This window comes from Panthera pardus, unplaced genomic scaffold, assembly GCF_024362965.1.
Source record: "Panthera pardus isolate Hobbes unplaced genomic scaffold, ASM2436296v1 HiC_scaffold_17, whole genome shotgun sequence".
NCBI classification, from domain to species: Eukaryota; Metazoa; Chordata; class Mammalia; order Carnivora; family Felidae; genus Panthera; species Panthera pardus.
Genome location: NW_026526732.1, coordinates 108,750,902 through 108,777,835, shown reverse-complemented (window position 1 = coordinate 108,777,835; position 26,934 = coordinate 108,750,902). Strand labels below are relative to the sequence as shown.

Genomic DNA, 26,934 nt, shown 5'->3' with positions numbered 1-26,934 from the left:
ATGAGGGGATCATTAGAGAAATAATCGATTCAAAGAAACGTAGTAATAGTCCATGTTATCAGAGTTCCAGAGGAAGAGGAAGGGATTAAGAAAGGTGCAGAAGGTTTACCTGAACAAATTATAGCTGAGAACTTCCCACATCTGCTGAAGGAAGCAGACATCCACATCCAGGAGGCACAGAGAACTCCGTTCAGATTCAACACGAATAGGCCTTCTCCATGGCATATCATTATGAAAATGGCAAAACACAAAGATAAAGAGAGACTTCTGAAAGCAGCTAGGGACAAACGGGCCTTAGCCCACACGGGTAGATGCATAAGGGTAGTACACACCTGTCCACTGAAGCTTGGCAGGCCAGAAGGGAGTGGCAGGAAGTATTCAGTGTGCTGAATAGGAAAAACATGCAGCCAAGAATCCTTTATTCAGCAAGGCAGTCCGTCACTCAGAATGGAAGGAGAGATAAAGGCTTTCCCAGACAAACAAAAACTGAAGGAGTTCATGACCACTAAACAAACCCTGCAAGAGATCCTGAAGGGCATTCTGTGACCAGAACACTGCAAAGACTACAAAGGACTGGAGACATCACCAGAAGCATGAAACCCACAGACAACACAATGACACCAAATCCATAGCTTTCAATAATAACTCTGAATGTACACAGACTAAATGCCCCAATCAAAATACATAGGATATCAAAATGGATAAAAAACAAGACTATCTATATGTTGTCTACAAGAGGTCAATTTTAGACCTGCGGACACCTTCAGCGTCAAAGTCAGGGGATGGAAAACCCATCTATCATGCTACTGGGAGTCAAAAGAATGCTGGAGTAGCCATCCTTATGTCAGACAAACTAGGTTTTAAAATATAGATTGTAACAAGAATTGAAGAAGGGCATTATATCATAATTTGGGGCCTATCCAAAAAGAAGAGCTAACACTCGCAATCAGTTGCATTTCTACACACCAACAGTGAGGCAGCAGAATGAGAAATCAAGAAATCAATCCCATTTACAATTGCACCAGGAACCATAAAATACCTAGGAATAAACTTAACCAAATTGTAAAATACCTGTATGCTGAAAACTATGGAAAATGTATGAAAGAATATGAAGGATACATGAAGGAATGGAACAACATCCATGCCCATGGATTGGAACAACAAATATTGTTAAAATGTCAGCACAACCCAAACCATTCTACACATTCAATGCAATCCCAATCAAAATTGCACCGGCATTCTTCTCAGAACAGGAACAAACAATCCTAAAATTTGTACGGAAACACGAAACACCCCAAATAGCCAAATTTATGTTGAACAAGAAAACCAACGGGGGAAGCATCACGATTCCTGACTTTAGCCTCTACTACAAAGCTGTAATCATCCAGACAGTAGGGTACTGGCACAAAAACAGACACATAGAACAGTGGCACAGAAGAGAGAACCCAGAACTGGACTCACAAATGTATGGCCAACTAATATCCACAAAGCAGGATAGAGCATCATATGGAAAAAAGACAGCCTCTTTAGCAAATGGTGCTGGCAGAAGTGGACAGCAACACGCAGAAGAATGAAACTAGAGCACTTTCTTACACCATACAAAAAGTAAACTCAAAATGGATGAAAGACCTAACTGTGAGACAGGAAACAGTCAAAACCCTAGAGGAGAAAGTAGGCAACAACCTCTTTGACCTCAGCCACAGCAATTTCTTGCTCAACCTGTCTCCAAAAGCAAGGGAATTAAAAGCAAAAATGAACTACTGGGACTTCATCAAGATAAAAAGCTTCTGCACTGCAAAGAAAACAATCAACAAAACTACAAGACAAGCAACGGAATGGGAGAAGATGTTTGCAAATGACCTATCGGATAAATGGTTAGTATCCAAAACCTATAAAGAACTTTCAACACTCAAAACCCCAAACACAAATAATCCAGTGAAGACATGGGCAAAACACGTGAACAGACACTTTGACAAAGACATCCAGATGCCAACAGACACATAACAAAAATGCTCAACATCACTCATTATCAGGGAAATACAAATCAAAACCACACTGAGATACCACCTCATGCCAGTCAGAGTGGCTAAATTTAAGACCTCAGGCAAAAACAGGTGTTGGTGAGGATGTGGACAATGGGAACTCTTGCACTGTTGGTCGGAATGCAAACTGGTGCAGCCACTCTGGAAAACAGTGTGGAGATTTCTCAAAAAATTAAAAATAGAACTACCCTACGACCCAACCGTAGCACTACCAGGTATTTATCCAAAGAACACAGGAGTGCTGATGCATAGGAACACATGCACCCTAATGTTTATCGCAGTACTTACAACAATAGCCAAATTTTGGAAAGTGCCCAAATGTCCATCAACTGGTGAATGGATAAAGAAGATATGATTTATATATACGATGGAATACTACTTGGGAATGAGAAAGAATGAAATTTTGCCATTTGCAACAACGTGGATGGAATTGGAGGGCATTACGCTAAGTGAAAGAAGTCAGTCAGAGAAAGACATTAATTTTTTTTAATTTTTTGGTAAGTTTATTTATTTATTTTCAGAGAGGGAGACCATGAGCATGGAATGGACAGAGAGAGGGAGAGAGAGAGGATCCCAAGCAGGATGTGTGCTGTCAGCACAGAGCCTGATGTGGGGCATGAACCCCCGAGCCATGGGATCATGACCACAGTAGAAGCCAAGAGTCGGATGGTTAACCAACTGAGCCACCCATGTGCCTCCAGATCTCATTCTTTTGTGAATCACAGGAATAAAAGGTACACTACAGAAATTATATTCACTGATATTGTAATCATGTTGTATGGTCACAGATGTGGCTACAGTTGTGAGCACAGCACAGCATACAGGGTAGCTGAATCAATATTGTACACCTGAAACTAATGTCACATCGTGTGTCCAACTATATTTAGATTAACAAATTCATTTTTAAGAAAGATGTCATTCCTTTTTAGGGCTGAGTAATGTTGAACTAAGATTGTAACACAAGTGTCTGAATGTATCAGGATGGGTGTAAATGTCCTCACTTTTGAAACACAAATTTTATTTAAGGGGTTGTTAAAAGTCACAATAATAAGTAATATGAAGGCTGTGTGTATGCTGCTGTGTGTTCATAGATCTTTGTACACGCACAAGCATTGTGGGGGTTGTGCATAGTTACAAGTGATTGTCACTTAGACGTAAATTCAAAATCGTCTTGAGGTGCCTGAGTGGCTCAGTCAGTTAAACGTTGGAGTCTTGATTTGGGCTCAGGTCAGCATCTCACGGTTTGTGAGATAGAGCCTCATGTTTGGCTCTGGGCTGACAGTGAGGAGCTTGCTTGGGATTGTCTCTCTCTGTCAACCTCTCTCTCTGCCCCCTTCCCTGCTCATGTTCACTCTCTCTCTCAAGATAAATAAATAGACTTAAAAAATATTCAAAAGTGTCTTCTCACTATGATTCACCTTAAGAATAAGGGTTATAGCCTGGTGAGACTTTTAAATAGCTTCTTTTCCAATTAAAAACTTCAAGTAGACATTGCTAGACATAGCCTTGGAACAACACATAAGATAAAAGTTAACAAAAGCAAAAAATGAACTATTGAGACTTCATTAACATAAGAAGCTGCTTCACCATGAAGGACACAAGCAGCACAACTCAGAGCAGCATATGAAATGGGAGAAGATATTTGCAAATGGCATTCAGATAAAGGTTAGTATCCCAAACCCATAAAGAACTTATCAAACTCACTAGCCCCCCCCCCAACAAAACCCCAAATAATCCAGTGAAGAAATGGGAAGAAGACATGAATAGACACTTTCCCAAAGAAGACATCCAGATGGCCAACAGACACATCAAAAAATAATCAACATCATTCATCATCAGGGAAATGCAAATCAAAACCACAATGAGATGGGACCTCACACCTGTCAGAGTGGCTGAAATTATCAAGTCAGGAAACAACAGATGTTAGAGAGGATGCAGAGAAAGGGGAAGGCTTTTGCACTGCTAGTGGGAATGCAAACTGGTGCAGCCACTCTGGAAAACAGCATGGAGTTTCCTCAAAAAATTAAAAATAGAACTACCCTATGACCCAGCAATTGTACTACTGGTTATTTGTCTAAAGAATACAAAAATGCTGACTCAAAGGGGCACGTGCACCCCAATGTTTACAGCAGCATTATCAACAATAGCTAAAGTATGGAAAGATCCCTAATGTCTATCAAAGAAAAATGTATATATATACACAATGGAGTATTACTTGGGAATCAAAAGAAATGAAATATTGCCATTTGCAAGTACGTGGATTGAAATGGAGGGTATTATGCTAAGTGAATTAATCGGTCAAGAAAGACAAAAATCATATGACTTCACTCATACGAGGATTTTAACAGACAACACAGATGAAAACTGGGTAAATACATTCTGAGAAATGAAATTCGAGGCCTATAGGACACAACTCACAAAAATTAGCTTGAAATGGATTCACATGTAAACTAAGACCTGAAATTGTAAAGCTCCTAGAAGACAACGTAGAGAAAAAATTCTTGACATTGGACACATTGAAAGTTACTAATGAAGCTGTTCTAGCATTGTCCTATCTCTAATATAGCCGACTCTTAGTGATCCAAATATCAAAGCAAAGACGGAAAGACTGTGACTTCTAAATTTTTTAACTTATTGTATCTATAGGGGTATATTTGTTCCATGGAGCTCTTGAGTGGTACCAGATTCTACCAACAGCCATTACTCTCCACACCTCCTGGAAAGTGTTTTATTTTTTTTCCTTTCAATGTGACCTGTAGGGATAAACTGTTACCACATACCCTAGGGTGTGTTTGTATGTCAGAACATATTGGAAATACAATATGTATGAGCCTGGCACTTCTAAGTAGGATAAGCTCAAGGAAACATATTTTCTTGTACTAATCATCTTCACAAAAAGGTTCAGAGATTGGCCTACAGGACATTGCCTATGGAGCACATTTTGTGCACAAGTATATCTGTGGGTGTGTGTGTCTAATAATATATGAATATATATGCTGCTTGCACCTAAATGCAAACGAAAATGTAACACGTTGTGGCAGACTATGAGGAGAATCATTCTGTGGGAATAGACATGGTTTTTCTAAGAGGGAGGGTGAAACCTGGGAGAGGTTGATTTCATGCTAGAAAGAACACATTCTTAGTCAACATGCTTCCTTTAAATACATTAAAACTGAGTTCTCATTAGACATAAGTTACTAAAGAAGCTTTCCAAAGAGAATCTTGCAAAACTATTTCATGTTTCCAAGTGCTTGAAATGACGACTTACAAATGAGAGAAAGCATTATGTGTGCCCTGCTACCACGGATTCGGGGGGACGGGGCCCTGTCAAAGGCTTTGACCACTGATCAAGACAGGCCATTGATCATGGAGATCCCAAATAACCCAGTCAGTAGAAACATTCACGATGCTTCTCTGAGACTCAACACACAGGTACAACAACTGAACAGCTTTATCCTGAAAAGGGGTTGAAACCATTCTCAGAAATGGTTTACAAATCAGAAGAACTTACACTTCTTAGAGACCTCCCAGATTGTATTCACTCCAGTGGTTAAAATAAATCCACCCAGCAATGTATATGAATAGAATTAAATTTTTTAAACGGAGCAAGTGTGGGAACCCAGGGAGGCCCCCCAACATGGACCTCAACAGCATATTGATCACTTTGAATGGAAGCTACTTGGGAAAGAGCAGGTGTGAGAACATCACACCCTCCTCTGTCCCCAGGAAGCAGGAAATATCTCCCGAATGAAATGACTGTGAAGTAAAAATGACCACTTGTCACCACACGTAGGCACCTTAGAGCTGAGAAGGCTATAGAAATAGACCTGCTACTTTTTACTAACCCACCACCTCAGCCCACATTCCACTTCGCATTCCCTGCTAACTGCAGCTCCAAACCCCAGTTTCTTTCTCCTGTCAATTCCACGCTCATCTGTTGTCTCTCTATAAACAGGGTACAAACCACCTACTTTGCTCATTTCTTTGGGTCTCAATGTCCAGATTGGGCCTCCGTGTGCAGATAATAAAACTTTGGGTGTTTTCTCCAGTTACTCTGTCTCATGTCAACTTAATTCCAAAGCAGCGGGAAAGAAGGAAATGTCTCCTCCCAGAAGCCAGTGTCCTGTGTCTAAGGCCACCTAGGGGAGCCATTCCCCTGACCCCACTGATCTCCAGTCATTCATCCTCTCCTTTCCGCATCCACATGCAGCCCCCCTTTCCCCTGCAAACCACGAGTCCACACACGGTGGTTCCCACTCCGCACCATCAGGGCTCAAACATGCCACAAGACCACTGCGGTGAAAGAAGGCTCTCACCCGTATCACAAAACAAGCATCCAAAAAGCAGTCACCTGTGAAGAGTGGAGTTGGCAGGGGTCTGCAACCTGTTCCTGCCTCCTCCGTGAGCCCGGTCAGAGCGGGACTCTGGCAAACAGTAGCTGCGAAATGTGCAGACTAGGAGGTACAGGAGGGTCTCACGGGGGTGACTGCGCTCTGATGACTGACCCAGGAGTGAGTTTAGCAGGATGCAGAGGGCGTGTTCAGAGTGCAGTCACCCTACACCGCACACCCTGCCGTTATGCTAACGTGTGACAGTCCTAAGGCCAGGACAGGGCTACGAAGGTAGGGACGAATGAAACTGAGAATGTCCCTTCCCTTCTCTGGGCTCACTGGTGCCACAGGGGAGGGCCTGCGGGATGGGTGAAATAGGTGATGGAGATTAAAGAGAGTACATGTGATGATGGAAATGTGGAATCACTGTATTGTACACCGGAAAGAATATAAAACTGTAGGTTTTCTCTAATGGAATGACAATAAAAAATTAATTGAAAATAAAATAATAAAAATCAATTCTAAAGAAAAAAAAATTTTTCAAAAACAAAGAATTGTGTTTCAAGGGGAAACTCATTATCACAATGGCGACGTTACACCACAGACTGATATCTGAATAAATTTGTCAGGATGGATGTTAGCAAGATTTCTATCAGCTAAATTTTTTTTCCTACAATTGCCCTCCTACCTCTGGGAAAAAGCTGTGATCCAGTCAGGCTACAAATGTTGTAATAGAGCCGTGATCAAACTGCAAGAATATGCAATAGGCTCCAGCAATTGCTAGAAGATGCTAAAATATTAATATTTGTTACAGTGTTCTGGTCGTTTTTATTCTTCTTTTGCTATGTATTATGGTGTGTGTAACTGTCATTTGCAATTAGCCATGGAAAAGTGTTCCCAAAGGTGGGGAAACAAGAAAATCCTGAGAAACATTTTGAATATTAATAGGATGCAGATGGTCTAGGAACACTAACTCAGCATCTCTGGAGGCTGCAATGCGTCCATGAACTTAGAGTTTGAACACTCACTTGCATAAAAGAGTGAATTAAGGAAGTCCCCATGAGAGTTGTCAGGGGAAATGGTGAAGACACAGAAATCTGAAAGACCGTGGCATTCAAAGTCTTTCATGACAGGGTCTTCCTCCCCCCCAGTCATCTAGAGTCATAGTCCTGACAGAACACCTTCCTCATTGCTAGTGTCACATCCTTGTTCCCCAGGGTATACATGAAGGGGTTGGCCATGGGGGTGATGATGGTGTAGAAGAGAGAAATGAACTTGCCCTGATCCTGGGAGTAGTTGCTGTTGGGCTGAAGGTAAATGTAGATGCCTGTGCCGTAGAACAGGGAGACCACTGTGAGGTAGGACCCACATGTCCCAAAAAGTTTCCTCTGCCCTGTGGCTGACTTTATTCTTAACACTTCCCTGACAATATGACCATAGGAGAACGTGATTAATGTCACAGGTATGAGGAGAATAATCACACTGACAGAGAAGAGCTCATTCTCATTCTCAGTGGTGTCAACACAGGCAAGCTTAAGCAGCAGGGTGACCTCACAAAAGAAGTGGTCTATTTTATTTCTTCCACAAAGTGGTACAAGGAAGATGAGACCCATCTGCAATGAGGAGTTGGCAAAACCAATGAACCACGATGCAGAAGCCATCAGGACACAGAGACGGGGGTGCATGATCACTGTGTAGTGCAGGGGCCTGCAGACGGCTGCATAGCGGTCAAATGCCATCACCCCTAACAGAAGGCATTCTGTAGATGCCAACCCTAGAGAGACGAACATCTGAGCTACACAACCACCGAAAGAGATAGACTTGTCTGCTCCCCTGAGATGAACCAGCAGCTGAGGAACAGTGCTGGTCATGTAACACAGGTCCAGAAAGCTTAGGTTGGACAGGAAAAAGTACATGGGAGTCTGCAGGTGTGGGTCCAGGTGAGACAACACAATGATGGTTGTGTTTCCCAGCAGGGTGAGCAGATAGAGGATCAGAAGAACCACAAAGAGGACTCGCTCCAGCTGAGGCCAGTCAGAGAAACCCAGCAGGATAAAGCCAGTGAAAGAACTTCCATTTTTCGGGTACATCCTTTTGTACCACCTGTTTCCTGTCAAGATCAAGCATTTAGCAATTTTTAAGAGAAATCTTCAAAAAAATCAAAAGTTGGCAGGAGGTGGATTTATGTTATAAGACCGGTCATGGCATTTTATAAGTAACTATTTGAATAAATGGTGTACTCATTACATTGATCAATTAGTTCCACTTTCATTCCACATTACCAGAAAAAGTAAATTGTTAATGAGGAGAGGAGCCAAGATGGCGGAACAGTATGGAAGTATTTTGTGTGTCTCACATCCATAAAATACAGCCAGACCAACACTGAACCATCCTACACACCTAGAAAACTGACTGGAGGATTAACACAACACTCTGCACAACCTGAAGCACAGAATTCAGCAGGTACGTGGCACGGAGAAGTGAACTTGGGGAACGAGAAGGCGCAGGAAGGGAGGTGCTTTTGCGAGCAGAGAGAGGATGGAGACTGCGGGGGGTGGGGGTGGAAAATACGGGAAAAGCACCCCTCCCCAAAAGCAGCTGGAGAGAAGTAGAAAATTGGAAAGAGCCGCGGGTACTAAACTAAAAAGGGAGAAAGGAGAAAGGAGAGGGTTTAAATTCTATTAAGACTGTAAACAAGGGGAGCACAAAGGCTGCAACTCCGCAGCTCCATACCTGGCAGTGCTCTGGTGGGAAAAGTGAATCCCCAGGAACAGAGTGGGGTCTGGGAGGTTCTCGTGCCACAGGGGGAAATGCGGTTCCACTGCTGGAAGGATATTTGGTAGAGACTGTTGAAGCCACCTGGTCCCAGCAGACCCCGGAAGGCAGCCACGTTTGCTAGTTCTGGGGCAAGGTTGTTGACGGTAAAGCCTGGTGCCAGATGTGTGTTGCGATTTTCCATGCTCCCTGAAATGCTGGGGCTACACTGTCTCGTGATCTTTCTTTGGGGCGGGCTGGGACCTGGCCACAGTCTTGGGACTCTGGCAGCAGGAGGGTCCAGCGGGCATTCCTGGGTGCAGCCAACATTCGGCCATTGCTCATTTGGCCATTGCTGAGTGAGACCCTCTCACAGAGGGGCTGAATGGGTCAAGGCCGCAGTCCTTCGGAAGTAAGGGGCAAGGGAAAACAGCTGCATCTGAGACAAAACTCGGGAGAGAGGTGCTGCCTGGGGCCTGGTCACAGAGAGTGAAAAAGCATGGAGTGGACGAGACCTGAAGACAGAGGACCGGTGCGTGATTGCTGCTCTGGGAGAACAGACTGGGTAGCTGGGTGGCGCCATTTTCACCATTCCTGCGCATGCGCATATGCACCTATGAGCACCGCAACAATCCACCCCAGTAGGCTAGCAGCGCCATCTAGTGGAGAGCGGAGCTGTTACACCAAGCCCTGCCCAACTGGGCGAACTTTGCTCTTCAAGAACAAAACCTCACCACCAGCTTAATTTAAGGACTATAAAGAGCTACATGGACTGACCTGTAGGGGAAAACGAAGTAGTTTCAGTCCTACTTCAATATCTTAGCAGGTCCATCTATTCAATTTTCTTTCTTTCTTTTTCTCATTTTTTACACTTCTTTTCTTGAATACAGAAAGAGAAAACATTCATTTTTATTTTCAATTTTTATTAAAAATGTTTTTGTTTAATTTTTATTACTATATTTTTTACTTTGTCTAATTTTTTTCAAATTTTACTTTAATTCCATCATTTTATTTTAGTCTACTTCAGTGTATTCACCTTTTCCAATTTTCAAATGATCTCCTTTTTTTCTTTTTCCTTTTTTCACTTTTTCGTTTCTTTTTCTTGAATGCAGAAAGAGAAAAACTTCCTTTTTACTTTCAATTTCTATTAAAAATATTTTTCTTTAATTTTTTACCGTATGTTTGCTTTTATGTAAATTTTTCAAAATCTATTTTACTTCCATCATTTTATTTAGTCTAATACAGTGTATTCACTTTTTCAAACTTTCAAACAATTTCTTTTTTTTCTTTCTTTTTTCTCTTTTTCATTTCATTTCTTTTTCTTGAATATAGAAAAAGAAAAATTCATTTTTATTTTTAATTTTTATTGAAAATATTTTTCTTTATTTTTTTCTACTATATTATTTACTTTTGTGTATATTTTTTCAAATTCTATTTTACCCCCATCATCTCATTTTAGTCTACTTCAGTGTATTCATTTTTTCAAATTCTCAAATGATTTCCTTTCCCCCCACTTTTTTCTCTCTAATCTGTCAAACCACTTTCAACACCCAGACCAAAACACACCTAGGATCTAGCATCATTTATTCAATTTGTGTGTGTTTTTAATTTTTTAATTTTAATAGGTTTTTAATTTTAATTTTTTAATTTTAATTTCTCTACTTCATTAATTCCTGTTCTCCCTTCAAAATGACAAAATGAAGGTATACACCCCAAAAGAAACAGCACGAAGAAGCGACAGGCAGGGATTTAACCAACACAGATACAAGCAAGATGTCTGAACCAGAATTTAGAATGACAATAACAAGAATGCTAGCTGGAGTCAAAAATAGATTAGAATGCCTTTCTGCAGAGATAAAAAGGAGTAAAATATAGCCAGAATGAAATTAAAAATTCTATAAGTGAGCTGCAATCACGGATGGATGCAGCGGCAGCAAGGATGGATGAGGCAGAACAGAGTCAGCAATATAGAGGACAAACGTATAGAGAATAATGAAGCAGAAAAAAAGAGGGAGATTAAGGCCAAAGAGCATGATTTAAGAATTAGACAAATCATGGGGCGCCTGGGTGGCGCAGTCGGTTAAGCGTCCGACTTCAGCCAGGTCACGATCTCGCGGTCCGTGAGTTCGAGCCCCGCGTCAGGCTCTGGGCTGATGGCTCGGAGCCTGGAGCCTGTTTCCGATTCTGTGTCTCCCTCTCTCTCTGCCCCTCCCCCGTTCATGCTCTGTCTCTCTCTGTCCCAAAAATAAATAAAAAATGTTGAAAAAAAAATTTAAAAAAAAAGAATTAGACAAATCAGTGACCATTCAAAGGAACACCGAATCATAGGGGTCCCAGAAGAGGAAGAGAGAGAAATAGGGGTAGAAAGGAGATGGGAGCAAATAATAGCGGAAAACTTTCCTAACCTGGGCAAAGACACAGACATCAAAATCCAGGAAGCACAGAGGACTCCCATTAAATTCAGCCAAAACCAACCATCAACAAGGCATATCATAGTCAAATTCACAAATTACTCAGGCAAGGAGAGAATCATGAAAGCAGCAAGGGAAAAAAAGTCCCTAACCTACAAGGGAAGACAGATCAGGTTTGCAGCAGACCTATCTACAGAAACTCGGCAGACCGGAAAGGAGTGGCAGGATATATTCAGTGTGCAGAGTCAGAAAACTATGCAGCCAAGAATTATTTATCCAGCAAGGCTGTCATTCAAAATAGAAGGAGAGATTAAAAGTTTCCCAGACAAACAAAAATTAAAGGAGTTTGTGACCACTAAACCAGCCCTGCAAGAAATTTTAAGGGGGACTCTCTGAGGCGAGAAAAAATGAAAAAAATACAATAAATAAATAAATAAATAAATACCCAAAGCAACAAAGATTAGAAAGGAGCAGAGAACACCACCAGAAACTCCAACTCCACAAGCATCATAATGGCAATAAATTCATATCTTTCAGTACTCACTCTAAATGTCAATGGACTCAATACTCCAATCAAAACACATAGGGTAACAGAATGGATAAGAAAACAAGACCCAGCTATATCCTGTTTACAAGAGACACACTTTAGACCTAAAGACACCTTCAGATTGAAAATAAGGGGATGGAGAACCATCTATCATGCTAATGGTCAACAAAAGAAAGCTGGACTAGCCATACTTATATCAGACAATCTAGACTTTAAAATAAAGACTCTATCAAGAGATGCAGAAGGGCATTATATTGTAATCATGGGGTCTATCCACCAAGAAGACCTAACATTGTAAATATCTATGTGCCAAATGTGGAAGCACCCAAAAATATAAAGCAGTTAATCACAAACATAAAGAAACTCACCGACAGTAATACCATCATAGGAGGAGACTTCAACACCCCACTCACAACAATGGACAGATCATCTAAACAAAATACCAACAAGAAAACAATGGCTTTGAATGACACACTGGACCAGATGGACTTAACAGATATATTCAGAACATTTCATCCTAAAGCAGCAGAATATACATTCTTCTTCAGTTCACATGGAACATTCTCCAGAATAGACCATATGCTGGGACACAAATCAGCCCTAAGTAAGAATAAAAAGATAGAGATCATACCGTGCATATTTTCAGACGACAATGCTATGAAACTTGAAATCAACCACAAGAAAAAATTTGGAAAGGTAACAAATACTTGGAGACTGAAGAACATCCTACTAAAGAATGAATGAGCTAACCATGAAGTTAAACAGGAAATTAAAAAGTGTAGGGAAGGCAATGAAAATGATAACAGCACTACCCAACACCTCTGGGATGCAGCAAAGGCGGACATAAGAGGAAAGTATACAGCAATCCAGGCCTTCCTAAAGAAGGAAGAAAGATCTCAGATACACAACCTAACATTACGCCTTAAGGAGCCGGAAAAAGAACGGCAATGAACCCAAAACCAGCAGAAGACACGAAATAACAAAGATTAGAGCAAAAATTAATGCAATTGAAACCAAAAAAAAAAAAAAAAACCCCCACAGTAGAACAGATCAATGAAACCAGAAGCTAGTTCTTTGAAAGAATTAAAAAAAATTGATAAACCACTAGGAAGTTTGATCAAAAAGAAAAAGGAAAGGGCCCAGATAAATACAATCAAGAATGAAAGAGGAGAGATCAAAACAAACACAGCAAAAATAAAAACAACAATAAGAGAATATTATGAGCAATTATATGCCAATAAAATGGGCAATCTGGAAGAAATGGACAAATTCCTAGAAACATATACACTACCAAAACTGAAACAGGAAGAAATAGAAAATTTGAACAGACCCATAACCTGTAAGGAAATCGAATTAGTAATCAAAAATCTGCCAAAAAACAAGAGTCCAGGGCCAGATGGCTTTCCAGGGGAATTCCCAAATATTTAAGGAAGAGTGAACACCTATTCTCTTGAAACTGTCTCAAAAAAATAGAAATGGAAAGAAAACTTCCAAACTCTTGCTATGAAGCCAGCATTACCCTGATTCCAAAACCAGACAGAGACCCCACTAAAAAGGAAAACTATAGACCAATATCCCTGATGAACATGGATGCAAAGATCCTCAACAAGATATTAGCCAACCGGCTCCAACAATACATTAAAAAAATGATTCACCACGACCAAGTGGGATTCATACTTGCGATGCAGGGCTGGTTCAATATCCACAGAACAATGAACGTGACTCATCACATCAATAAAAGAAAGGACAAGAACCATATGATCCTCTCAATACATGCAGAGAAAGCATTTGACAAACTACAGCAAACTTTCTTGATAACAACCCACAAGAAAGTAGGGATAGAAGGAGCATACCTCAAGACCATAAAAGCCATATATGAATAACCCAGCGCTAATATCATCCTCAATGGGGAAAAACTGAGAGCTTTTCCAGTAAGGTCAGGAACAAGACAGGGATGTCCACTCTCGCCACTGTTATTCAAAATGGTATTGGAAGTCTTAGCCTCTGCAATCAGACAACACAAAGAAATAAAAGGCATCCCAATCGACCAGGAGGAGGTCAAACTTTCACTCTTTGCAGATGACATGACACTCTATATGGAAAACCCAAAAGATGCCAACCAAAAAGCTGCTAGAATTGATTCATGAATTCAGCAAAGTTGCAGGATATAAAATCAACACACAGAAATCACTTGCATTCCTAAATACCAACAATGAAGTGACACAAAGAGAAATCAAGGAATCTATCCCACTTACAGTTGCACAAAAAAACCATAAAGTACCTAGGAATAAATCTAATCAAAGAGGTGAAAAATCTATACACTGAAAACTATAGAAAGCTTATGAAAGAAATTGAAAAAGACACACGAAAAAATGGGAAAAGATTCCATGCTACTGGATAGGAAGAACAAATATTGTTAAACATCGATGCTACCCAAAGCAATCTACATATTCAGTGCAATCCCTATCAAAATAACACCAGTGTTCTTCACAGAACTGGAACAAATAATCCTAAAATTTGTATGGAACCAGAAAAGACCCCGAATAGCCAAAGCGATCTTGAAAAAGAAAACCAAAGCAGGACACATCACAATCCCAGACTTCAAGCTCTACTACAAAGTTGTAATCATCAAGACAGTCTGGTACTGGCACAAGAACAGACACTCAGATCAGTGGAACAGAATAGAGAACCCAGAAATGGACCCACTAATTAGTTGTATGGCCAACTAATCTTTGACGAAACAGGAAAGAGTATCCAATGGAATAAAGACAGTCTCTTCAGCAAGTGGTACTGGGGAAAACTGGACAGCGACATGCAGAAGAATGAACCTGGACCACTTTCTTACACCAGACCCAAAAATAACCTCAAAATGGATGAAAGACCTAAATGTAAGACAGGAAGCCAGCAAAATACTCGAGGAGAAAGGAGACAAAAACCTCTTTGATCTTGGCCACAGCAACTTCTTACTCAACACATCTCTGGAGGCAATGGAAACAAAAGCAAAAAATGAACTACTGGGACCTCATCAAAATAAAAAGCTTCTGTACAGCGAAGAAAACAAACAGCAAAACTAAAAGGCCACAGGCTGAATGGGAGAAGATATTTGCAAATGACATATCAGATAAAGGGTTAGTACCCAAATTTTCAAAGAATTTATCAAACTCAGCACCCAAAAAACAAATAATCCAGTGAAGAAATGGGCAAAAGACATGAATAGACACTTCTCCAAAGAAGACAACCAGATGGCCAACCGACACATGAAAAAAATGCTCAACATCACTCATCATCAAGGAAATACAAATCAAAACCACAATGAAATACCACTTGACACCTGTCAGAAAGGCTAACATTAACAATTCAGGCAACAACAGATGTTGGCCAGGATGCGGAGAAAGAGGATCTCTTTTGCTTTTTTGGTGGAAATGCAAGCTGGTGCAGCCACTCTAGAAAACAGTGTGAAGGTTCCTCAAAAAACTAAAAATAGAACTAGCCTACAACACAGCAATTGCGCTACTAGGCATTTATCCACGGATACAGGTGTGCTGTTTCAAAGGGGCATATGCACCCCCAGGTTTATAGCAGCACTCTCAACAATAGCCAAAGTATGGAAAGAGCCCTAATGTCCATCGATGGATTAATGGATAGAGAAGATGTGGTATATATATATACAATGGCGTGTTATTCGGCAATCAAAAACAATGAAATCTTGCCATTTGCAACTATGTGGATGGAACTAGACGGTATTATGCTAAGTAAACTTAGTAAGAGAAAGACAAAAATCATAAGACTTCACTCATATGAGGACTTCAAGAGACAAAACAGATGAACATAAGGGAAAGGAAACAAAAATAATATAAAAACAGGGAGGCGGACAAAACAGAAGAGATTCGTAAATATGGAGAACAAACTGAGGGTTACTGGAGGGGTTGTGGGAAGGGGGATGGGCTAAATGGGTAAGGGACACTAAGAAATCTACCCATGAAATCACTGTTGCACTATATGCTAACTAATTTGGATGTAAATTTAAAAATATAAAAAATAAAATTAAAAAAAAAGAAAGCCTCAAAAAAAGTAAATCATTTATATGTAATGTAAGAAAAATCAAATGATGGGCCTTGTGTTCCCATCAGTGATAGGAATATAAGTTCTTTCAGTCTGTGCTTACTAGGACTTAAAGTACTATAAAATATATGTACATTCCAGACTTAAGTTATGTAAAAATGTATAAGGGAAGAGAGGAAGAGCTATCAGAAAGAATCAGAAAAAAATACAGAGAGGAGAGATGTTATTATAAATATGTGTCTCATGATTCTACACAACTGGATTTGCACACACCACGTGTGCCTAAAACAGAATATGATGACACCTGGGCGGCTCAGTGGGTTAAGCATCTGACTCTTGATTTCAGCGGGGACCATGATCTCATGTTTTGAGGGTTCAAGCCCTGTGTTGGACTCTTCACTGACAGCCCTGACCCTGCTGGGGATTCTGTCTCTCTCCCTCTCTGTCTGCATCTCCCTGCTCCCTCACTCTCTCTCTTTCTTAAAATAAACAAATAAACATTAAAAAATGCATACATCTCTCTCATTCTCTCTCTCTCTCTCTCTCTCTCTCTCTCTCTCTCTATATATATATATATATATTTATATATATATATATATATATATACTTATATATATATATATTTATGTAAAACCACACACTGTGGAAAAAGCATTCTGACATAGGAACTTATGAACAAGACTGTACTTACACGAAGAATTCAATTACATTTAAAATCTCACCACTATTTCTGCATAAACATTGGGAACATAAACATTTGAAACTTGGAACAACACATAAGATAAAAGTTAACAAAAGCAAAATGAACTATTGAGACTTCATCAACATAAGAAGCTGCTGCACAGTGAAGGACACAATCAACACAACTCAGAGCAGCATATGAAATGGGAGAAGATATTTGCAAATGGCATTCAGATAAAAGGTTAGTATCCCAAACCCATAAAGAACTTATCAAAATCACTAGCCCCCCCCCCACAAAACCCCGAATAATCCAGTGAAGAAATGGGCAGAAGACATGAATACCTTTCCAGAGAAGACATCCAGATGGCCAACAGACTCTTCAAAAAATAATCAGTATCATTCATCGTCAGGGAAATGCAAATCAAAACCACAATGAGATACGACCTCACACCTGTCACAGTGTCTGAAATGAACAAGTCAGGAAACAACAGATGTTGGAGAGGATGCAGAGAAAGGGGAAGGCTTTTGCACTGCTAGTGGGAATGCAAACTGGTGCAGCCACTCTGGAAAACAGCATGGAGTTTCCTCAAAAAATTAAAAATAGAACTACCCTATGACCCAGCAATTGTACTACTGGTTATTTATCTAAACAATACAGAAATGCTGACTCTAAGGGGCACATGAACCCCAATTTTTAAAGCAGTACTATCAATAATCGCCAAATTATGGAAAGACACAATTGTCCATTGACTGATGAACAGAGAAAGAAGATGTGGTATATACACACACTGTGTCTGATAGCTTTTTAAAAAATAATTCTCAGCGTGCTTGGGTGGCATCGCCAGTTAAGCGTCCATCTCTTAATTTAGGCTCAGGTCATGATCTCACAGCTGAGTCCCATGTTGGGCTCTGTGTTGACAGTATGGAGTCTGCTTGGGATTTTCTCTCTCTCCCTCTCTCTCTGCCCCTTCCCTACTTGTGCTCTCTGTCTCTCTCAAAACAAATCAATAAACTTAAAAAAAATCTCTTGTTGGAGTGCCTGGGTAGTTCAGATGGTTGAGCGTACCACTCTTGATTTGAACTCAGGTCATGGGTCCCCAGGGTTCTTGGATCAAGCCCTGCATTGGGCTCCATTTTCATCATGGAACCTTCTTAAAATTCTCTCTCCCTCTTTCTCCTTCTGCCTTTCTCCCCCACTTGCGCTCTGTCTTTTTCTAAAATAAAAATTAATAAATAAATAAAATGAATTAAAAAAATAATTTTCTTGCTTTTTAATTGAGATACAATTAGCATAACATTATATTAGTTTCAGGGATACAATACGATTCGATAATTGTGTAGATTGCAAAATGATCACCACAATAAACATAATTAACATCCATCACCATAAACACCTAATAAATTATTTTTGTGATGAAAAATTTTCACATTACTCTCTTAGCAACTTTCACATAGGCAATACAATATTATTAACTGTTGTCACCACGATGTACATTATACCTTTATGACATTGATTTTGTAACTGGAAGTTGATAGATTTTGACCCCTTTTACCCATGATGCTCACCCCCACCCTCCTACCTGGCAAGGAGCAAGCCGTTAAATCTCTTCTCTGTATCTATCAGCACTGGTTTTTAAAGCTTCCTTAGATGTGAGAATATACACTATTTGTCTCTATTTCTCTGTTTGATTTATTTCACTTGGTGTAGTGCATTCAAGATTCACCGATCGTGCAGCAGACGGCAAAATGTCCTTTTTTATGGCTAAATAATATCCCATTGTATATAGATACCACATCTTTGTTTCTTTTTAATTTAAATTTTAGTTAGTTAACTTACAGTGCAATATTAGTTTCAGGAGTAGAATTCAGTGATTCCTCACTTACATAGAACACCCAGTACTCATCACGACAAGTGCTCTCCTGATACCCATCATCTCTCTAGCCCATCCCCACCCACCTTCCCTCCATCAATGCTCAGTTTGTTCTCTATGGTGAAGAGTCTCTTGTGGTTTGTCTCCCTTTATTCTCTCCCCACCCCTTCCCATATGTTCATCCGTTTTCTCTCTTAAATTCCACTTCTGAGTGAAATCATATGGTACTTCTCTTTTTCCGATTTATTTCACTGAGCGTAATGCATTCTAGTTCCATCCACATCATTGCAAATGGCAAGATATCATTATTTTTGATGGCTGAGTGATATTCCATTGTATATATATACACCACGTCTTCTTTATCCACTCACCTATCAATGGACACACCTGTTAGAATGGCTAGAATCAAAAAGACAAGAGACAAATAGTGGTGGCCAGGATGTGGAGAAAGGAACCCTTGGGCACTGTTGGTGGGAACATAAATTGGTGCAGCCCCTGTGGAAACAGTAGGCTGGGTCCTCAAAGAATTAAAAACAGAACTACCATATAATCCAGCAATCCCACTCCTGGGCTTTTATCCAAAGGAAATGACTCATTATCTGAAAGAGATGTCTGCACTCCCATATTCATAGCAGTATTATTCACTATCCCAAAGTATGGAAACAACTAAGTTTCCACCGGGGAATGAATGAATAAAGAAATTGTGGTGTGTATATACAATGGAATATCATTCAGCCTTTAACAAAGAGGAAATCCGGTCATTTATGACAACATGGATGTACCTGGAGGACATTAAGCTAAGAGAAATAAGCCAGACAGAGAAAGACAAATACCACGTGATATCCTTCACATGTAGGAGGGAAAAAGTACAACTCCTAGAAACAGAATAATAAAAAAGTGTCTGCCAGGGGCTGGGGAATGGGAGGGGGGAATAAAGAGAAGTTGATAAAATGGTACAGACTTTCAGTTATAAGACGAAAAAGGTCTGGTGATCTAACATGTAGCACGGTGACTATCATTGATACCACTGTATTGTATACAGAACAGACTTAAATGTTCTCACACAGAAGCAAAAAGATAAACATAAAGATGGATGTGTTAATTAACTCAATGGGCAAATCTTTTCACAAGGTATATGTGTAACATCATGCTGTACATGTTAAAAATCTTAGTTTTATTTGTCAATTATGCCTCCTTAAAGGTGAGGGGGGAAAAGACTGATGTTTTTGGTAACAAACAGCAGGTTTTAAACAGCACACTTAAGCACCATTATAGAAAAAGGTTATGTATTGGGGATATGAAATTTTTTGCATAATAAAAACCACTTATTAAAAATTACACAGAAAAAGAACGTGATCCTTGAGCAATGTCTTGAATTAGTAATGGAACATGGTGTATGGGAAAATGGGACAAGAGAGTACCTTTCAAATGAAGCAAAGCAGTAGAATCATAAATGTATAATAGAACGCTGGCCCCAAGCTGATATGGTGTATCCGGTGGTTAACACATTGTGAGTTTGTTCCCACAACTAGAGGGTCCATAGAACAAATACACCTTCGTATGTTAAAGGTGTGCCTTTTATTTAATCTTGCAGACAATGGTTCCCAAAAGTATTTTTAAGGAAGGAATGATGTGGTTGTGTTGCTTTGAGGAAAAATAATTCAGATAATGCTGTAGAAGCTTAGAGTTGGTTTGGTTGGAAGATCGCTTAAGAAATTAAATGGTTTGGGCAAGGATACAAAGATCTTACCGACACATGGATAACAACTGACAAATGTGTGCTGGAGAGTGAATGTATTCTGAAATATGTCAGAGAGAATGAACAAGGCTTAGGTGCAGTGTTAGGATGAAAATGGAGGGAAGAATCAAGAATACTTAAGGGGAGGGGTGCTGGAGTGGCTCAGTTGGTTAAGTGTCCGACTCTTTGTTTCGGCTCAGGTCATGATCCCATAGTTCATGAGATCAAGCCCTGCATTGGGTTCCGGGCTGATGGCATGGATCCTGCTTGGAATTCTCTCTACCCCCCTCCCCCTTCGTAGCTAATGCTTTATCTCTTTCTATCAAAACAAATAAATTAATTAAAAAAATAATAGTTCAAGGGGTTCTCACTGAGGTTACTGAGGGTTTTGTATTGAGATTCTGAAATCCTAACCTGCAGAATAGTAGTTGTTTTCAGAACATGGAACATCAGAAATTTTAGAGTTCACAAATAATCCACATGTATATAGCCAAGATTCCATTTGCTTTAGGATGGAACTCAAGAGGGGGTGTAAACTGTGGATGTGGATTGCAGATTTATTGACAAAGATTTCTAGATAGACGGTAGTTCAAGCCATGGAAGTGACAATGTAGCTCAGGAACAGTGTAGAGAGAGAAGAGAAGCAAGGATAGAACATTAGGAAATGAAAACGTTGAAGTTTGTGCCCAGTGAGAAAGAAATGAGAATCAAGGGCCCACAAAATAACAGGAAAAGAGAGAGAAGCCAAGGGCCAGCACAGTTTCACGAAGGAGGGGACATGCTTAACTCCATACTACACCAAGTAAGACAACGGTGAGCTCATCTGCTTTGTGCAATGGAAGAACAGTAAAGGTTTTACAGAAAACCGTTTCAACAGAGTGGTAGGGGGAGAAGGAACAAAGAACATTTGGAAGTGATGATAGAAGGAGAAAAAGCATGAATACTTTGTGTCCGGTCACAAAAAGATGAAATTAATGGAAGAGGACAGCTAGAAGTAAATGGGGAGATCACAGGGTAAAAAGGTCTCATAAAGTTGGAAGGTAATAGAGTTGATTACACCATTGGAAAATAATTTTCTTCAGTGACTCAGTAACAAAGAAAGGATATGACTAACATGAGGGGGAAAGGCTCAGGAATTTCCTCTTCTAAGTAGGAAAAGATGACAGTTCTGAAAACAAGGGGGATACTCTAAAGACCGGCCCTGGGGATATAATGTACAGTATGGGAGCTACAGTCAATAACACTATCTCGTATACTTGGAAATTGCTAAGAGAAGAGATCTTAGAAGTTCTCCTCACAAGAACAAAAGGCCACTATGTGCAGGAACAGATGTTACCCAGACTTCTTGTGGTGATCATTCCACAATATATACCAGGATCGAATCATTATGTTGTATGCCTCAAACTAAAAGTATGTTGTATGAAAATTGTACCTCAACATGAAAAAGGAATTTAAAGACTAACAAAAAGTAGTGTAACTGATAGTATTAAATAGTATTGGTAAATGGAAGTTAAGAAGAGACAGTCGTTTCACTCCTAGTCAATTTGGTGGGAAAAGATTGACTACCTGCTCATCTCCAGAGCCTCCTTCCTCTTGGCTGCCTCTGGGGAGCCAAATTCTGTATACTTCGACTGAGGCTAATGAGTTACATTGGGCAGGACCCTCCTGGGGCCACTAAAAATACACACATCCTCAGTCCCTAGAGCACGTACTTTGACTTTGGTGGCTTAGAAAAAAACATCCCTCAGATTTAATATTAGCCCTTTCATTCATGGGCAGATTCCAAAGTGTGTTTAGCTGCAGGCCCCACCGTCCACGCTCAACTACACCTCCTCGCATGTGCCAAAACACTCTGCAATGAGTGGACGATCTTCCAGGTAAACCCTGGGGATGACAGAACCTATGCTAACAGTAATGATGGAGAGAAGCGTTACTACCTTGAACAGAGCCTGAGCAGTGAGTAATTGTGTCTGCCCTTGCCTCTCAGAGTCACTATTTTCAAGGTTTGTCCTGTTGAAAGTTGCCATATTGTAAATTCACGAATCTGTTTTTATTCTAAGGGTTCTGTTCTACCTATTAGATCCCCTAACACTTTCCTACAGATCAATGACCACACACCACTGGGAAGTGTCTAAGTGTCCTAGCTTTCACGGGGACAGAGGTCATATACGTTCATCTGCAGGACCTTCCCTTTCCCATCCATATGCCAATCTCTTCACTTCATACAACTGTAGTGGTTCTTCAAAGACCAGTGGCTGCTTCCAAAAGTCAGGTGGATATCTGTAATCTCTGTTATTCTTCCTTGGAAGGAGAGGCCATGCTCTTACTCTAACACTCATTCAAATGTTACTAAGAAGATGTGAGATTCTTTCCTTTGCTGCTGATTCCTTACACCCAGGAAGTTGATGGTGCTGCCTGCAGAACTGGTGTCTGTGGGTGAGTTGCTCTTTCCTGACAATAAGTTCTAGATGGTAGAGCAATGTGACCTCCAGGTTAGCTGATTACCACTTCACTGGAGAGTGAAAGACTGTAAGTGTTTTCTCTTCCAGCACAAACCAAATGCTCGGTGGCAGATCCCACAAGCATGGAATCTGTGTTTATGTTTCAGATCTGTGAGTGTAACAAACAGGTCTATAGGACAATTGCCTTCATTGGATATTCATGCCAGATATGGGGAGTCAGTGTTTCCCACTACTGTAGGCTTCTGCTCCAGGAATAAGAGAATACGAGAACTTGAAATCAGATAGAACTCATACCTTGGTCTTACCACTGCATGCAGGTATTCATTTATAATAAAGAACTTTTATCATTTCACAGGCATATGTGCATTCTACTATTGCTATTGGGTTGAATTGTGACCCCTGCAAACCTCCCCCACCAGAAAAGTGGTTGAAACCCTAAACCTCAGTTCAGGTTAGTGGGACTTTATGTGAAAACAAGTTTTCTGCAAACATATTCAAGTTCAGATGAGGTTACACTCAATCAGGGCATGCTCTAACACAAAGTGACTGGTATTTCTATAAGAAGGACAGAGTAGACAGGTGAGGAAGAAGCCATCTGCCTACAGAGGCAGTAGTTGAAATCCTGCAGCCACAACTCACGAAAATCCCAAAACTTCCAGCAAACAAGCCACCAGAGACTAGAAGGGTCCAAAGATGTATATTCTCCCCGACAGGTTTCAGAGGTCCTGCCAGTATCTTCATGTTGGACTTGTGTCCTCCTGACATATGAGACAATGGATTCCTGCTGTCCTGAACGGACCTGGTTAGTGGAGCTTGGTTATCAAGCCTAGGAAAATAATACAGCATATGGAAATTCGTGTGAAAATGTCTATGTCAACTTAATTCTTCCCTTCTAGGCACAATGCATTCTACACGCTTCTTAGCAGAATCTATGGTTTCTTGGTTCCGATCACTTTCTCTGCATCACTGAGAAGAACAAAATCATTGAGAATCAAGTTCTTGGCTGAGTGATGAGCTGTTTTGTTGATCTCCCAGAAATATTGTAAACCCTGTGGGAGCCTTCTTCTGGGCACCACGATGGCCTGCAGAAGCCCCTTCTCTCACCCTTACAGCACATGGATAGAGGGAAGACGCAGAGGTAAGTCCCAAAAACATGTGACAAATTCTACTGACTAGTGCCCTTTGTATGATTCTGGATATTTGGGACCAAGGCCTGATCATGCGGAACATATAGACGTTAAGAGCCAGGCTGTTGCTACAGACAAGCAAGGACTGAGGAGGCTTCTTCAGTATGAGACAATGGATCTATTGGAACATAAACCTCCCAGGGTTCGACAAAGAGCTAAAATCATCATAACTCCTATTTCTCATTGAAAGCTAGAAACATCATGTCGTTTATTTGAAGGGGGCAGTTGGGGTGGGAGAGTAGTCTTGAGAATCTCAAAGCTTATTACTGGTAGACTTATGATCCTGGTATTCTGTTTCTTACTTTACTGCATTTTTAAACTTATTTTCTCAAATTCATTATACCCTTCAGCAACACAGCAACAAGAGCCAAAGAAGCAGCGAAAGGATTTAGGAATAAAAGGATAAATGGAACAAGAATCCTAAAGGAAGCATAATAGAGAGGTGACCGGAGCTCCTCTTGGCTCGTCATTGATTTTGCTATTAGAAAAGTTACTTTTAAAAATATAGAGTTCTGCAAGTTTCCATACAACATAGCATTTGGGGAAAAAATACTAGAATTTGAGTAATCAAGACTATCTACCTGTTGCTCAGGATTTCCTTTGCTTTGCTATTGTCTCTGAGTGTCTATAAACCCGAGACTCATTTTCAGTAACGTGTTCAAGTTCATAATCTTCTTGACTATTCTGATTCATTCAACAAAGACTGTTTGTGACTCTAGTAAATGCCAGATTCTTTTCCATCACTTTATGAGTTATAACTCTTCTCCAGGTTGTATTTATTATTAAGCTTGCCTCATGGTGCGAAGGGTGAAGGGAGGTTATTCCTAAGAGCAAGCCCAATGATTTTGGTAAAAAACAGAATGATTCCTACGAGGTTGGCCTTTATAGGAAGTACAGACTGAGATGCTGATAAAATATTTCTCCACTACACTAAAAAAGTTTGAAAGGGAGTTGTAATGTGAGACAAAAGAAAATGAAACATTGGATTGATGATTTCCTGCTATGTTACTGAAATTGCTGTCAGTGATAATTAGTCAGGCTTAGTCATCCTGCAAAGTGAACACTGGGCACGATAAATTTTTCAATCATTTCCAATAGATGCTTCCCAATCATAACGATTTCAGGCTCCATCCCCAGAGTTCATTAGTTCATGCATCAAAATGTATTGTTCCCCTTCTATAAAATTGGTAATGGTAAATTTCTCTATCTATACACTTTCAGAAAACATATTTTTTTTCTCCCCACAAATTAGAAGTAAGGGAGCGAGACGCACGTATTTCAATTCTTGATGGCAAACAAACATAGAGGGAAGGGACAGTGCAAATTTGCACCTTACTCAGAACGACTAGATTAATTTTTTTGAGAAACTACAGTTACCTTCAGTGTTCATGCATTCACGAAAAGACAGTGTCCCTGCTGGTCAAAAGCCCAGGTTGTGGAGTCAGTCTGAACCCTGGTGAGTGCCCCTGGGAAACTTACTGAACCTCCTTCACACTCACTTTGCTCATCTAGTCAACAGAGATCAGGAACGTGCCAACCTCAGAAGTCATTGGGAGAAAGTGCACCCACGTCTAGGGCAGTGCTTGAAACACAGAAGATGCTCCCATTCAGGGGCTGTTTATCACCCCGTCGCTCCCCAACAAGGAAGGGTGTGTGCAAACTCTCAGGCCTCCACCCAGAATCCACGCGCCCACTCTGGGAAAACAGGGCTGGACTGAAGCTGCAAGAGAAAACAGGGGAGTCCTGCTAACTGTGCAGACTGAGTGCCATGGAAAGAACGAATGGCAGCACCTCCTCAGGATTCCTCCTCCTGGGCTTCTCCGACAGGCCTCAGCTGGAGACGCCTCTCTTTGTGGTCATCCTGATGGGCTACGTCCTGAGCTGTCTAGGCAATGGCACCATTATACTCCTGTCGCTGCGGGACCCTCGCCTGCACACCCCCATGTATTACTTCCTCTCCAACCTCTCTTTCATGGACCTGTGTCTGACCACCTGCACCGTCCCTCAGACTCTGGCCAACCTCAAGGGGCGGGACAAGACTATCACCTATGGCGGCTGCGTGACCCAGCTCCTCATCGCCCTGGGGCTCGGGGGCGTGGAGTGTGTGCTCTTGTCGGTCATGGCCTATGACCGCTACGCCGCCGTGTGCCGCCCACTGCACTACCTGATCATCATGCACCCGCAGCTCTGCCTGCGCCTGGTCCTAACTGCTTGGCTCACAGGGTTCGGCAACTCGGTGCTACAGACGGCCCTGACCATGACCCTGCCCCTGTGCGGGAGAAACCAGGTGGACCATTTCTTCTGTGAAGTGCCGGTGATGCTCAAGCTGGCCTGCGCCGACACCTCCTTCAACGAGGCTGAACTCTTCGCGGTCAGTGTCTGCTTCCTCGTGGTGCCTCTGTCGCTCATCTTAGTGTCCTACGGCCACATCACCAGGGCCGTCCTGAAGATCAAGTCGGCCCGGGGCAGGCGGAAGGCCTTCGGAACCTGCGGTTCCCACCTGATGGTGGTGGTCATCTTCTTTGGCACGCTCATCTCCATGTACCTCCAGCCTCCCTCCAGCTACTCGCAGGATGTCAACAAAAGCATTGCGCTCTTCTACACTCTGGTGACTCCCCTACTGAATCCCCTCATTTACACTCTGAGGAACAAGGAGGTCAAGGGGGCGCTGAGGAGACTGCTGAGAGGAACCACAGGCTCCAGAGGGAGCTAATACAGGGTTTGCAGATTCTGGGTGACTACAACCCGGTTGTCACTGAAGTCAACGAATCCTTATAAAGCACCTCCTCTGTCTAGGCCATTGTTCCACTGACTTCGACCGTGATCAGCAATCACAACACTCAGCCCT

At 41.1% G+C, this 26,934-nt stretch overlaps 2 protein-coding genes across 2 annotated transcripts; one reads left to right on the top strand and one right to left on the bottom strand.

The window, feature by feature from the left end:
* Positions 1–7,524: 7,524 nt before the first annotated feature.
* On the bottom strand, positions 7,525–8,463 carry LOC128777804 (putative olfactory receptor 2B8). Its single transcript, XM_053905368.1, has one exon. The coding sequence runs from the start codon at positions 8,461–8,463 to the stop codon at positions 7,525–7,527; it is 939 nt and encodes a 312-aa protein (XP_053761343.1).
* A 17,391-nt stretch (positions 8,464–25,854) lies between these two features.
* On the top strand, positions 25,855–26,799 carry LOC128777800 (putative olfactory receptor 2B8). Its single transcript, XM_053905363.1, has one exon. The coding sequence runs from the start codon at positions 25,855–25,857 to the stop codon at positions 26,797–26,799; it is 945 nt and encodes a 314-aa protein (XP_053761338.1).
* Positions 26,800–26,934: the final 135 nt, after the last annotated feature.